This window comes from Cetorhinus maximus, chromosome 5, assembly GCF_964194155.1.
Source record: "Cetorhinus maximus chromosome 5, sCetMax3.hap1.1, whole genome shotgun sequence".
Lineage (NCBI taxonomy): Eukaryota > Metazoa > Chordata > Chondrichthyes > Lamniformes > Cetorhinidae > Cetorhinus > Cetorhinus maximus.
The window spans coordinates 99,897,839-99,912,104 of NC_135883.1; the positions used below are offsets into that span (position 1 = coordinate 99,897,839).

The 14,266-nt window shown below is 43.8% G+C and overlaps 1 protein-coding gene across 1 annotated transcript in view; it reads left to right on the plus strand.

Moving 5' to 3' along the window:
* LOC144680820 (scavenger receptor class A member 5-like) overlaps window positions 1–14,266 on the plus strand; it is a 132,727-nt gene that overhangs the window by 66,231 nt on the left and 52,230 nt on the right. The window contains exons 5-6 of the mRNA XM_078542242.1: window positions 3,547–3,627; window positions 4,353–4,457. Coding sequence (XP_078398368.1) covers window positions 3,547–3,627; window positions 4,353–4,457 — 186 coding nt within the window. The remainder of the gene's footprint in view (window positions 1–3,546; window positions 3,628–4,352; window positions 4,458–14,266) is intronic.

The following is a 14,266-nucleotide window of genomic DNA, read 5'->3' on the forward strand; positions in this document are numbered from 1 at the left end:
AGCCTGTCATTTTGATGGTGGCCTCCCACAGTCACTTTAATTGTTAGTCAAGCCACATCTAGACTGAAGGCTGGATTTTACCAGCTCCACCAGCATGTTTGAAGATGGGGGGCTCATAAATGCACCATGTGGCCTACCCACCACCTTCCTACTCGCTCCTGACCTGTCTCCCATTTTACGATGGACAGGGGAGGCTTAAGGTAGCCCACACATCCTTGGGCCTATTAAGGACTTAAGTGTCCAATTAATGGCCACTTAAGTGTCTCATTCTGCCTCTACCACTATTTTATCCACGACAAGGGGAGGTCCACAGCAGGTGGGTTGCCTGGCAGCTTTTTCTGCGTGGGCTGGTGACAGGCAAGGGGTGGTGTTGAGGGCTGGGGGAGGGGAGAACCTCCATTGGAGGTCCCATGTGCCCATCAGAGGCACCCCCCCCAAAATTATACCCCCTTTAATCCTCCTTCTTAGCCGCTCAAAACTGGCCCCTCACCCCCTTGCTGAGGTCTGCTAGCCAGGTCCTGCTGATACCCCAACTTACCTTGAAGTCTGGCTCCATTATCTCCTCTTCATCGAGGACTGCCTGTAGTCCCACCCTCAAACCTGACTTTTCTGGAACTATAGATCTGCCAGCCAATCAGATTAGCAGCTATCCAAGGTGGGACCTTCTCCTCAGCTCGGGGAGGGGGGGAGGAGGGGGGTGGGTAGCTGGGATAATTAACACTGCTTCCAGCATAAAATAGCTGCGGAGAGGCCAGCTTTTTGTGGGCCGGGTCTCTGCCAACTTTTTAGTTGGGGCAGCGGACAGGGAATACAGCGCTCCGTAAAATCGAGTCACATATTTCTTGAATTCTTTTCAGTGGGATTCTCAAACAAGCATTAGATCAATTATTTGTCAATGGCTTAATGCCTTTTTCAGGGTATTGACAACTCTAAGCCTGTCTTTACCAATGTGCAGAACAGCACACCTCAAACATACCATACTGGCCACTTTGGTGCTTGTGGTATGCCTATGAAATGGGTGTAGCTTCAACCAATATCTAGGCCATTGAATGATTTCATCAAAGATCACTGCTAAGCATCTTAAATGAGCCAAATATTTTAAAGTTGCACCATATTTTGTTTTAAATTATAGAACACACATTTATTATGTTGCTGCTGAATGTATTGCTCCCTTTTATTTTAAGTTGTTTTTAACCCTTCTCCCATGTTGGGTCTCCTCAAGCACTCACCATACCTGATGAGGAAAGTGGGCAGACAGGCTATGGCTTGACTTCTTTCGACACAACTTTAAAATCAGCTGCTCAGTGAGCAAGAATAATACTTAATTTGTAAGCAGTTTTTATACCCTCCTCTATACTGTACTGTTCCAGAGCAACATAAACATGAAAACAAGTTTGAAAGCCTTAAATAAGTAGAAAGAATTTTAATCTTTGGTTTATGGTTACATGCTCATATATCACATGACCTTAACCAAACCATGCTTGTTCTACATATTGCACTTATTCCTTCATACATTGTTCCTTTGTGCCTTGTTAGCAGCAACCACAGCCAAGTACAAGTGCTCTACAAGTAGTAGAGTTACATTTTATGATGTTGAGGCCTGAAAGCTTGCCATTCTCTCGAAACCACAAAAATGGCAATAAAACAAACTTAGAAAAGCTTAAGAAGAATTACAAAGTTAAATATTAAAATGATCTCTGCAACTGGGAGGCAGTTCATTTCAAATACAAAGTGTATGGATGCCATAAATAATATCTGTAATAAAGCATGAATGAGTCGATTAGCTGGTGGCTTATGTGTTGGTTATGGGAAGGAAAGTATTCAATTACATTACTAAAAGCTTCAACAGCAGATGACGCAGGGAATATTTGTAGAGATATGGACAGAACATTAATAATGGTCCACGGTGAGACGAATGAAAATCACTGAAAACAATAGAAGTTATCATTGTGTAATATCACAGATTCCTCAATGCTGCCATCAATATTTACTGTTTGGATAAGGCCATTAGAAATGATCAAAACAAATTCACAGAGAAAATATGTAACTTTCAGTAATTGGTTACTGGTGAAAACATGCCTATGATTACCCAATATATTTCGATAAAGTCCCACATAAGAGATTAGCATGTAAAATTAAAGCACATGGGACTGGGGGTAGTGTATTGAGATGGATAGAAAACTGGTTGGCAGACAGGAAACAAAGAGCAGAAATAAATGGGTCTTTTTCCAAATGGCAGGCAGTGACTAGTGGGGCACCGCAGGTATCGGTGCTGGGACCTCAACTATTCACAATATATATTAATGATTTAGATGAGGGAGCTAAATGTAATATCTCCAAATTTGCAGAGACACAAAGCTGGGTGGGAGGGTGAGCTGTGAGGATGATGCAGAGATGCTTCAGTGTGATTTGGACAAGCTGAGTGAGTGGGCAAATGCATGGCAGATGCAATATAATGTGGATAAATGTGAGGTTATCCACTTTGGTAGTAAATCAGGAAGGCAGATTATTATCTGAATGGCTATAAATTGAGAGAGGGGAATGTGCAACGAGACCTTGGTGTCCTTGTACACCAGTCGATGAAGGTAAGCATGCAGGTGCAGCAGGCAGTAAAGAAGGCAAATGGTATGTTGGCCTTCATAGCCAGAGGATTCGAGTACAGGAGCAGGGATGTCTTGCTGCAATTATACAGGGCCTTGGTGAGACCACACCTGGAATATTGTGTGCAGTTTTGGACTCCTTATCTGAGGAAGGATGTTCTTGCTATAGAGGGAGTGCAGCGAAAATTTACCAGACTGATTCCTGGGATGGCGGGACGGACATATGAGGAGAGATTGAGTCGGTTAGGATTATATTTGCTGGAGTTCAGAAGAATGAGGGGAATCTCATAGAAACCTATAAAATTCTAACAGGTCTAGACAGGGTAGATGCAGGAAGGATGTTCCCGATGGGTGGGGTTTCCAGAACCAGGGGTCACAGTCTGGGGATACGGGGTAGACCATTAAGGAATGAGATGAGGAGAAATTTCTTCACCCAGAGAGTGGTGAGCCTGTGGAATTCGCTACCACAGAAAGTAGTTGAGGCCAAAACACTGTATGTTTTCAAAAAGGAGTTAGATATAGCTCTTGGGTTGAAAGGGATCAAAGGATATGGGGAGAAAGCAGGGGCAGGCTATCGAGTTGGATGATCAGCCATGATCATAATGAATGGCGGAGCAGGCTTGAAGGGCTGAATGGCCTACTCCTGCTCCTATTTTCTATGTTTCTATGTTTCTATATGCTGGCATCATGTGTGGCATTGCTGGTGCTGTGGAGCCTTGCTAAATTTATTTTAAAGGAATCTTCATTTGTTAAGACATTAATTTTCTGCAATTTACTTTATATATTTAGAATCTGAGAACTCAATAAATTACAAAAATGTCGAAGAACAGTAATCTTTGAAATAATTGATCAGGTCTAAACCTCTTGCATTCTTTAATGAAATAAAATTACTTAAATAGGTTGACTAACTGCATTTCAATTGGTTTACTAACCATTCAACATTTAGGGCCTCCTGGGCCAAAAGGTGACAAAGGTGATGAAGGCTTGGAGGGACTTCCTGGACCCATTGGCATAACTGGGAAAAGAGGTGAGTTCAATAAAGAGTGCTGCACAGAAAATAAAATTATGATATTGAAGAGCAATCTCCTTTCGATGAATTGGTAAACACCTTTAGCTGAACAAGATCATTGAAGCTCCAAAAACAAATTTTCTACAACTGATACCATAATGTACATTAAAGGAGGAGAACTTAGTAATAATTAACAGCAGATGTACTTTCAAAGGAAATGCTGGTAACAAAAGCCTCCACAAACAATACCAAAAGCAGACAATCCATATTTCATTGATGCCAAATAAATATAATGGAGGTAAAACTGTTAAATGAGAGTTCTTCAACAACCATGATTTTAAATTGTTTACAATTTCCTTGTAAATTGCCCATGTTTCTTGTAGTCAGTTGAATGTGATTTATTTCCAGAGTAAATGGGGATGAAATATTGCAATGGGTGCTTATGAAGGGATTTTTGCACCAGAACAAATTGGGCCTAGAATAAATATGGGCAGGTTCAGATGAGACTAAGCAAAGAACACTAGATGCATGCACCCTCTAACTTGAATCTAGGCACAATTGGATGTTGGGGGAGGGAAGGGAAGTAAATTTGTGCTTAGTTATTGTGTGTCACCAATGTAGTTTCTTTATTACGGCATTCAAAATGGGAAAACTTTTATGGTCCTCTTTGTAATTTCATCCCCTTTTAATTTTGTTGCTAGAAATCCAGGTAATCATAAGGCTTTGTAATTTTCCAATTTTAGGTTTACCTGGTCTGCCAGGAATTCCTGGAATAGCAGGCCTCAAAGGAGATCCAGGCGAGCGTGGACTACCTGGAATTTCTGTCAAGGGACAAAAAGGATCATGGGGTATGTTATTAGCTTTCCACATCCATAGTAGAATTATCACTTAGCACTTTACTGCTCTAATTCATTTCACCATGGTGTAGTAGCTCTCTTTAAATATTCCCTATATGATGAATTTCCAACTTCAGCTGGCTTTCCAAAAGGATGCTAACTGGAATCAGGCACGATACATAGGAAAATCATTCACTCTGTCAAGTTCCATTCCATTAAGAGTTCATGTATAATTATTCTATTATGGTTCTCATAGTCATTCCCCTGCAACCATTTTTGATCATCCACTTTAAGAAAATAAAAGTTCTTTTCCCCACTTCCTTTGAAAAACCTCCTCTCCTCAACAGATATTCATGTACCTTCTTCTTAAAAGAGCAGATTGACTCAATTACCTTATCTGGGAGTACATTCCACATTTCCAGGGGGAGAAAGTTTTTAATAATCCCATACATTTTCACAAGGCTGGTGGATTTTGCACTTACATCATTTAGCGCTGCGCTTATTGTTTGTTAAATGGTTTGGTTTTCTTTGTCAACGCATTTACAATGAATTGTCACTGAACATTGATTTGGTCAACACTGTTTCATTATAATGTTGCTGCTGCAATATGGAACATGTATACTTTTTAACGTCCTGACGTTCACTGTTAACGTTGTTTACTTAGCATTTGTGCTGATTATTCCAACTTTCCAGTAGGTTTTATTACAGAATAAAAAGAAAAATACAGAAAGGTTAGGTAGTAAAAAATTCAATAAAGTGGGTCTATAATTAGAAGCGTTACAAACATTGCCAAATGAGTATGCTCATATTCAAACTGCAAGTTCCCTGGACCTGCAGACCATTTCGGAGAGAATCCTCAACTTTATCCCACTGGAGTAACAGGCAGCTTTGTGTCTGGAGAATAGGGAGGGTCAGAGGGAGGCTGATCTTAAAATGGTGCAATAGACTCAGGTCTTGTGTGCGCACATCTCTCACTTATTCCGTTCTCTGGGAGCACCGTGGAACAAATAGTCAGCCTGAGAATAGCTTCTTCCTTCCCATGCTCTCTTGGTTCTAGGACCAGTGCCCAGATCTCCCAAAAAGAACAAAATAAAATACTTTGTTATTAATTTAATTCATCAACTGTGAAGCTCTTGATAAAGTTATCAGATCAGAAACAAGTCATTCCAGCATTAGAATAACTCGATCTCTGACTCCCTTCTGGCAGTACCCAGCTCTTTCACAGATCCTGTGGATTGCTCTGAAAAGAATCTAACTTCAGTTTATACATTAATCCTTATGGGAAAACTTGGTTTGCTTAACATCGTTTTGCTTAAAGTTGCACTTTTCAAGAATACAATTATGACATTAAATAAGGTTTTGCTTTTGTTATTTTGAAGATCTGTATTAGATCAGTCCACTGTCCTCGTTTCTCCAGCAAAAATAACCTTAGACATTTTGTCAACCTGCAAAATCTCAGAACCATTTTTGTGGCATCAATATTCTTTTAGACTGTGGTGACCACAACTGCACACCATACTACAAGATTGGCGTCACCATTGTTCATATATGAGTCTACCTTTATCTAGATCAAAGTCTTTCTGCCATATTTACATAGTGCATGCTTCACTAAAATAATGAAGCTACTTTCTGCCCATTATCTGCAAGCAGGCCTTTGCTTTGTAAATTTTAGGGATTTTGAGGTACAAAACCCTTTCAATTCAAATGCCTAGGCTCCAGATTCTTAAGCTGTAACAATGAGGTCCTCAGTTGTGACTGAAAGAACAAGGTACGAAGAACCAGTATTTATGAATCATGTAGAATGTATTAAGCAAAATGTTATATGTACTTAACAAAAGCTATAAAGTTAAAGTGTAAGTTTCTTATCTCTAAATGCCGAGGATTCCTTGAATGATGCCAGTTATGCTTTTCTTCTTCTGTCTCTGAAGTGATGTTACATTGAACTGTGTCACAGAAGAATTACACCATAGAAGCAATGGTGAAACTATGCCAATGAACTATGCCCTGAGTTTCCAACTTTACTCTTTAATTCTGACTGTTCCTTGTGCCTTATTAGGTAATAGTCCCAATTATCTCTTTTCACTGGCTTAGGGTGAGGGTTATCTGGTGTCACCCCACCACTGTAATTAGAGTCATGTAGGGCTGAGACAAATGTCCATCTCTTATTTCCTTTAGGCCTCAAGAGTTACATTCCATTATAAACAAATGGCACATCCTTGTAGATACAGAACTGCTGTACAGTGTTACATCCTATCAACAATGCAAACTGTTGTAAATACATAAAACATGTTAACCTATTCCCATTGATATTAAGGAAATTAAAAGCAAATGTAAGCAGTAATTCCTAGAAAGATACCTTCAGGAAATATAGGTGTTTTGTCCTACAAATGTGGTTGATAGATCAAGCATTTAGTAAGCTAAAACCTAATTAAAATTTTTGTTTTTTGTCTAAAGATAAGGTGTCATACTAAGTTCAAACTGCTCAGTTCAAATTTTTTGCTTATTTCTTTAAATCTGACAAAGAGGCCTTGAATTGTACACACTGTAATTAAAACAAATGTAATTAAAACAGAAACAAAAACAGAAAATGCTGGAAAAGCTCAACTGGTTGGCAGCATCTGTGGAGAGAGAAACAGAGTTAACGTTTCGAGTGCGTATGACTCTTCTTCAGAGCTAAAAAAAAGTAGAAATGTGATGGATTTTAAACTGTTTAAGGGGGGGTGGAGCAGGTGAACGAGATAGTAGGTCAGAGATAGGTGACAGCCAAGGAGACATTGTCAAAGATGTCATGGGCACAAGATAAAGGGATGTTAATGGTAATGGTAAAGAGTAAAGAAGGTGCTGATAGTGGCATAAAGGTATGGTAGCAGAAGGTGCTAATAGCAGAACAAGGGTCAGTACGCTGTGCATTCAAAACATAGGGCAAAATTTTTCACTTGTCGGGCGGGCATGTGCCTGACCCGAACAAGCGTAAAATGACGCTCGATGACGTCGGGTGAGCGTCCCGACATCATCGCGCACGATATTTTGTTCAGTGGGCGTGCATGGGTGTCGGAGCCGTGCCCGCCATTAATTAAGAGGCCCGTTAAGGCCCTTGACAACCCAACTGACAGCGATTTAACGTTGCCCGTGCGATTTTTTGCTCATCGCATCAAGAAAACAGGCGGGCGAGGCAGCCCACAATTGGCAAAACCTCATCCACGGGCAGGATAAGAAGGGTCAGCAGCATTGTCAATGTGAGTAGTGAGGAGTTTTGGAGATAACCTGCTGCTGGTACTTGTCAGCTTAATCTCCAATTGGGGCTTCATTCTTAGCATTTCTACATGTCATTTCTGGACTCATTGGTGTCTTCCAAGCCCCCTGAGGATTCAAACTGTGTGGACCCTTCCAGGTATCAGACAGCCTTCTGTTACCCTGGAAATGGAGATTGTGGTCTCTGTTGGTGGCACCTTCTCTGAAGAGAAAGAGAGGGGCAGAAGGGAGAGGAGGTCAGGTGTCCGAATGCAGCTTCCAGGGGAGGGACCTGTGGGAGGAGAGGCGCAGCCACAAGGAGCGCAGGACCAGCAGGAAGTCCAAGGTGGAAGGGGCCACAGAAGACACCACTTATCCTGCTGCCAGGGTTTACAGGCGACCATGCAGCTACCTCAATATGGCCAACGTGCAATGCCAAAGGAGACTCCACCTCTCCAGGGAGACCGTGACCTCCATTTGTCAGATGATCAGGCTTGAGATCAGCTCCGACTGTCTGGGTGGACACCCCATGCTAGTGGCTCTGAAGGTTGCAGTGGCCCTCAATTTCTATGCCTCCGGCTCTTTCCAGGGGTAAGCGGGGGATCTTTGTGGAGTATCTCAATCAGCTGTCCACAGTTGAGTCAATCTGGTGACAGAAGCTCTGTTCAGGTGGGTATTGACTTTCATTCATTTCCATATGGACAAAGCCAGCCAGGCTGAGCAAGCCAGGGGCTTTGCAGCGATTACTGGGTTCCCCCGTGTCCAGGGTGCCATCAACTGCACACATGTGGCCATCGAGGCGCCAGCGGGTCAGCCGGGTGCCTTCATCAACAGGAAGGGATTCCACTCCATGAACTTGCAGATAGTGTGTAACCACAGGATGCAGATTCCGCAAGTCTGTGCAAGGTACCCTGGCAGCTCCCATGACACGTTTATCCTGAGACACTCCCAGGTGCAGAGGCTCTTCAGTGCTCCAGCACGACTGAAGAGGAGCACAGTGAGGAGAACGCTGAGGGTGTGCAGCCAAACCTCGGTAACCTCCAGGGAGGCAGGGACACCAGGGATGCCTTGATCCAATGCTCCTTCATCTAGGTTGCCAAATAAGAGCTACCACCTCATGCCAGGGCTGCTGCCTCCAACCTGGATCGGAGAAATTACCCTTTCCTTGGCCTCCAAGATACATTCAGTGCCTGTGCAATAAAGTTTCGAGCCACCCATATCCGGCATTACATACTGGCGTACCCTGCACCTACAAAACAAATGAAGCAAACTCGGGCCAATAACAGAAAAACAAATGTCATTTAATGTTGGGACTCACATAGTATTGAACGGAACAAAATCTGGTGTTAGTGGTTACACCATTAAAAAAAGAAAAACAAATTGGGGGGAACAAAAGCTCACCTGTGACTAATGCCTCTTGTGCTTAAGGTGCTTTAAACTTGCGTTTATGGGTACTACGTCTTGGTGCTCCCCCCTCGCTGGCTCCGGCATTGGAGACAGCCTGCTGACTCTGCTGTCCTGTTGAACTTGATGGCCATGGCGGTCGCCCTCTGGCCAGTGGAGCCTGTGCTTTCCTCGCCTGGGAGGGAGTGACCAGTGCCATGGCTGGCATCTCCCCAGTCATCGCATCCTCATCAGATGCCACGGTCACTGGCAGAGGGGCAGAGGACCTGCTGCCATCATTCACAGCACCCTGAAAAGCCAGCAGAGAAGACAAACAGCTTATGTGCCAACGTGAGGTCACTATGGACCTCCATGCTCGCCATTGATGGATGGGCACCTAGCTAGGATACTGGTTGCCCCATCCATCTCACACACGGACACTGACCACCTGAAGTAAGTGCCTGTGAGAGGGCTTGCAGGCCCAAGCGCAACCCCAGGAACCCCCGATTCTGTTCCTGGAGTAGCCTCTCCATGAGAGATGCCACTCTCTCCACGGAAGAGGCATTGCGCTTGGCCATGAGGGTCAACCCAGTGCTCACGCTCCGCAAGGACTCCTCTACAATGGAGACCATGGCATGCATACCCTCTTGGATCTCCGCCAGATCCTCCCACACACTCCGCTGAACATCCAGCATCTGCTGCATAATGGACGATTCCAGAGACCAATCATCAGCCTTCAACTGAGCATTGTCCTGGTCTCCAGCAGTCCTCAGACTCCCAGCACCCTGGGCAATCTCTGCCTCTGCCTGCACCTCAAGCGAGTTGTGAAGTGTCCTCACCAATGTGCACCGAGGTACTAGCCACCGAACTAATGCCCACCGAGGTGCTGCTATCTGCACTGGTGCCTGTTTCAGAGAGTGGGTGTAATGCAAGTGATTGGGAAGCATGGTGGTCCTCCAGGGTCATGGTGGACCTCCTGGAGGTCCTGCGCTTTGCTGCTTAGTGGCAGATCTAAGGGAAAAGAAGGACATGTCATTAGTTTAAGTCATCACACTGTCACTGTGCATGCCAGGCACCCTGGACAATGGAGATCTGCATCATGGTGCCAACATCTTTCCATGATCAATGAGGAATCCAGTCTGGAGGCTCCCATCAATGATGAGACTGCACAATTTTTAAAACAGAGAGTGGGGTAAGCGTGTGGACGTTATTTAAAACAGAGAGTGGGTGAGCATGTGGACTTTATTTAAAACAGAGAGTGGGTGAGCGTGTGGACTTTAATTAAAACAGAGAGCAGGTGAGCGTGTGGACTTCATTTAAAACAAAGAGCGGGGAGACTTCATTTAAAAAGAGCGTGGATAGCAGCTGATTGGTGAGTTGGATTGGTGAGTATTTCTCATCTTTGGATTAAAATTAAGGTCTATAGTTAGTGTTTAAATCTCTAGTCTTTATTTCCTCTTTCGTAAAAATAGCTTGTTAAGTATAAGATCGATACTGGTGTAAATAATTAATTTCAATGAAGTGTAAAGAGCAGGGATACTAGAGTAATTAATTAGTAAATTAAATAAAATAAGATAACGATGGCAGGACGGGCGATGTGTTGCTGCTGCAGCATGTGGCTGCTTCGGGGGCACCAAGATGATCCGGAGCAAACACATCTGTAGTAAATGTTGGCAGCTCGAGGAACTTTGGATCCGAATTAAGGAGCTGGAGTCTGAGCTGCAGCCGTTGCGCCACATCAGGGAGGGGAAAGTCCCCTGGACACTGCTCTGGGAGGCAGTCACACCCCACAGGTTAGATAATTCAAATTTTGTCTGTGATCAAGAACAGGAGAGTGTGACTGCAGATGAGGCAGGTATGGGGACCCAGGGGGTAGCGTTCAAGGAGCCTCAGCCCCTGCAACTGTCCAACAGTTACGAGGTTCTTGCAAGCTGTGTGGACGAGAGGCAAGACTGCAGGGAGGATGAGCGAACTGACCATGGCACCATGGTACAGGGAGCCATTCAAGTGGGGGGAGGAAATAGGAATGTAGTAGTGGTAGGGGACAGTATAATTAGGGGGATAGATACTGTTCTCTGCAGCCATAAGCGTGAGTCCCGAAGGCTGTGTTGCCTGCCCGGTGCCAGGGTTAAGGACATCTCCTCATGGCTGGGGAGTAACTTGAAGCGGAAGGGGAGGAATCTGGTTGTCGTTGTCCACGTTGGTACCAACAATGTTGATAGGACTAGAAAGGAGGATCTGCTGAAAGAATTTGAACAGTTTGGAGCTAAATTAAAAAGCAGAACCTCCAAGATAATAACCATTGGATTACTACCTGAACCACAGCAAACTGACATAGGGTAACTAAAGTTAAGGAATTAAATGCATGGCTCAAAGATTGGGGTGGGGGGAATGGGTTTCAGTTCATAGGGCACTGGGCATCAGCACTGGGGTAGAAGAGAGCTGTTCCGGTGGAATGGGCTTGAACCATGCTGGGACCAGTGTCCTGGTGAATCGAATAGCTAGGGTCATAGAGAGGGCTTTAATCTAAATAGGGGGTTGGGGGACAGTTCTGGATAGGGGATAAGTAGGCTTACAAAGCAAAAGGATGTGGCGGCATTGCGGGGCAGCTACTTAGGTAATGATACCCAGAGTGTGACAGGAAGGGACAGAGTGTACAAACATTAAAAAAAAGCAGCAAATAGGGTCAAAGTGGAAAAAAATGGTAAAAAGGCAAAATTAATGGCTCTTTACTTAAATGCACGTAGTATTCAGAACAAAATTAATGAATTAACGGCACAAAAGAGGTTACTGGGTATGATCTTATAGCCATCACAGAGACATGGTTACAAGGAGATCAAAGCTGGGAACTAAATATTCAGGGGTATGTGACTTTTCAAAAGGACAGGCAGGAAGGAAAGGGTGGTGTGGTAGCTTTGTTAGTATGAGATGGAGTAAGTACGATAGCAAGAAATGATCTTGGATCGGAAGATGTAGAATCCATATGGGTCGAGGTAAGAAATAACAAGAGGAAGAAGATACTGGTGGGAGTAGTCTATAGGCCCCCTAACAGTCACTATGCTGTAGGACAGAGAATAAATCAGGAGATAATGAGGGCATGCAAAAAAGGCAGTATATTAATCATGGGTGACTTTAGATTGGGAAAATCAAATTGGCAGAGGTAGCCATGAGCAAGAATTCATGGAGTGTATTCAGGACAGTTTCCTAGAACAATATGCTGTGGATCCAACCAAGGATCAGGCTATTTTGGATCTAGTAATGTGTAATGAAACAGGTTCAATAATAGATCTCAGAGTAAAAGATCCCCTAGGAAACAATGGCCATAACAAGATGGAATTTAGCATTCAGTTTGTGAGTGAGAAACTTAGTTTGGAAACATCTACTGGTTCCCCTTTATCTGTCCTGCTGGTTACCTCCTCAAAGAATTCTAATAAATTTGTCAGGCATGATTTCCCCTTCATGAAGCCATGCTGACTCTGCTTGATTATATTGTGCATTTCTAAATGCTCTGCTATTATATCCCTTATAAGAGACTCTAACATTTTCCCAATGACAGATGTTAAGCTAACTGGCCTATAATTACCTGTTTTTTGTCTCCCTCCCTTTTTGAATAAGGGTGTTACATTGGCAGGCGTTTAATAAGGTACCCCGCATAAGGCTACTTAAGAAGATAAGAGCCCATGGTGTTCAGGGTAGTATATTAGCATGGATAGAGGACTGACTAACTAATAGAAGACAGAGACTTGGGATACGGGGGGCATTTTCAGGATGGCAACCTGTAACTCATGGTGTGCCACAGGGGTCAGTGCTGGGGCCACAATTATTTACAATATATATTCATGGCTTGGATGAGGGAAATGAATGTACTATCGCCAAGTTTACGGATGACACAAAAATAGGTGGGAAGGCAAGTGGTGAGGATGACACAAAGAGTCTACAGAGGGATATAGACAGGTTAAGTGAGTGGGCAAAAACATGGCAGATGGGATATAATGTGGGAAAATGTGAGGTTATGCACTTTGACAGGAAGAATAGAAGAGCTGAATATAACTTAAATGGAGAAAGACTGAAGAAAGCTGCAGCACAGAGGGATTTGGGGGTCCTTGTGCATGAATCCCAAAAAGCTAGAATACAAGTTCAGCAGGTAATAGGTAAGGCAAATGGAATGTTGGCCTTTATTTCAACGGTAATCAAGTATAAAAATAAGGAAGTCTTGCTAAGACTATACAAGGCGCTAGTTAGACCACACCTAGAATACTGTGAACAGTTTTGGTCCCCTTATCTAAGGAAAGATATACTGGCATTGGAGGCAGTCCAGAGAAGGTTCACGAGGTTGATCCCGGGGATGGAGGGATTTTCTTATGAGGAGAGGTTGAGTAGATTGGGCCAGTACTCATTGCTGTTTAGAAGAATGAGTGGCGACATTATTGAAACATATAAGCCTCTTGGAGGCTTGACAGGGTAAATGCTAAGAGGTTGATTCCCCTTGTGGGAGAGTCTAGGACCAGAGGCCATAATCTCAGAGTAAGGGGCGCCCAGTTAAAACAGAGATGAAGAGGAATTTCTTCTCTCAGAGGGTAGTCAATCTGTGGAACTCTTTACCACAGAGGGCTGTAGAGGCTGGGTCATTAAGTATATTCAAGGCTTAGATAGACACATTTTTTTGATCAGTAAGGGAATTAAGGGATATGGGGAAGAGGCAGGAAAGTGGAGTTAAGGATTATTAGATCAGCCATGATCTCATTGAATGGCGGAGCAGACTCAATGGGCCGAATGGCCTACTTCTGCTCCTACGTCTTATGGTCTTAAGAATGTTTGAACCATCCGAAACTCTCACCTCAGTACATTGCACTCTTACCTTCATCTGACACCCCAGCTTCACCACGGCAGGTTAACCGAGGTGTATGGTGTCTCTGGAGCTCCAAGGCTTCCTGTACGTACTGGGAGAGGATGAGGAGGTGTGGGGGTCCTCTGCCAGTCTGCAACCTCTCAATATTGTTATGGGATGTCTTCTCCTGAAAGGACAGATGAGCATTGATTAGTCCACTCTCTACATGCAGCACTGTGGCAGCCTGGCCAACCCCAGCTGAGGAGCATCTTGCAGGGCACATCCGGGTCATGGCCCTCGAGGTGCAAGGCACTCAGTCCAAGTAGCCAGGGCTAAGCCCCTTGGCCAGCTACGGCATGATTGATATTTGGCACTCAGA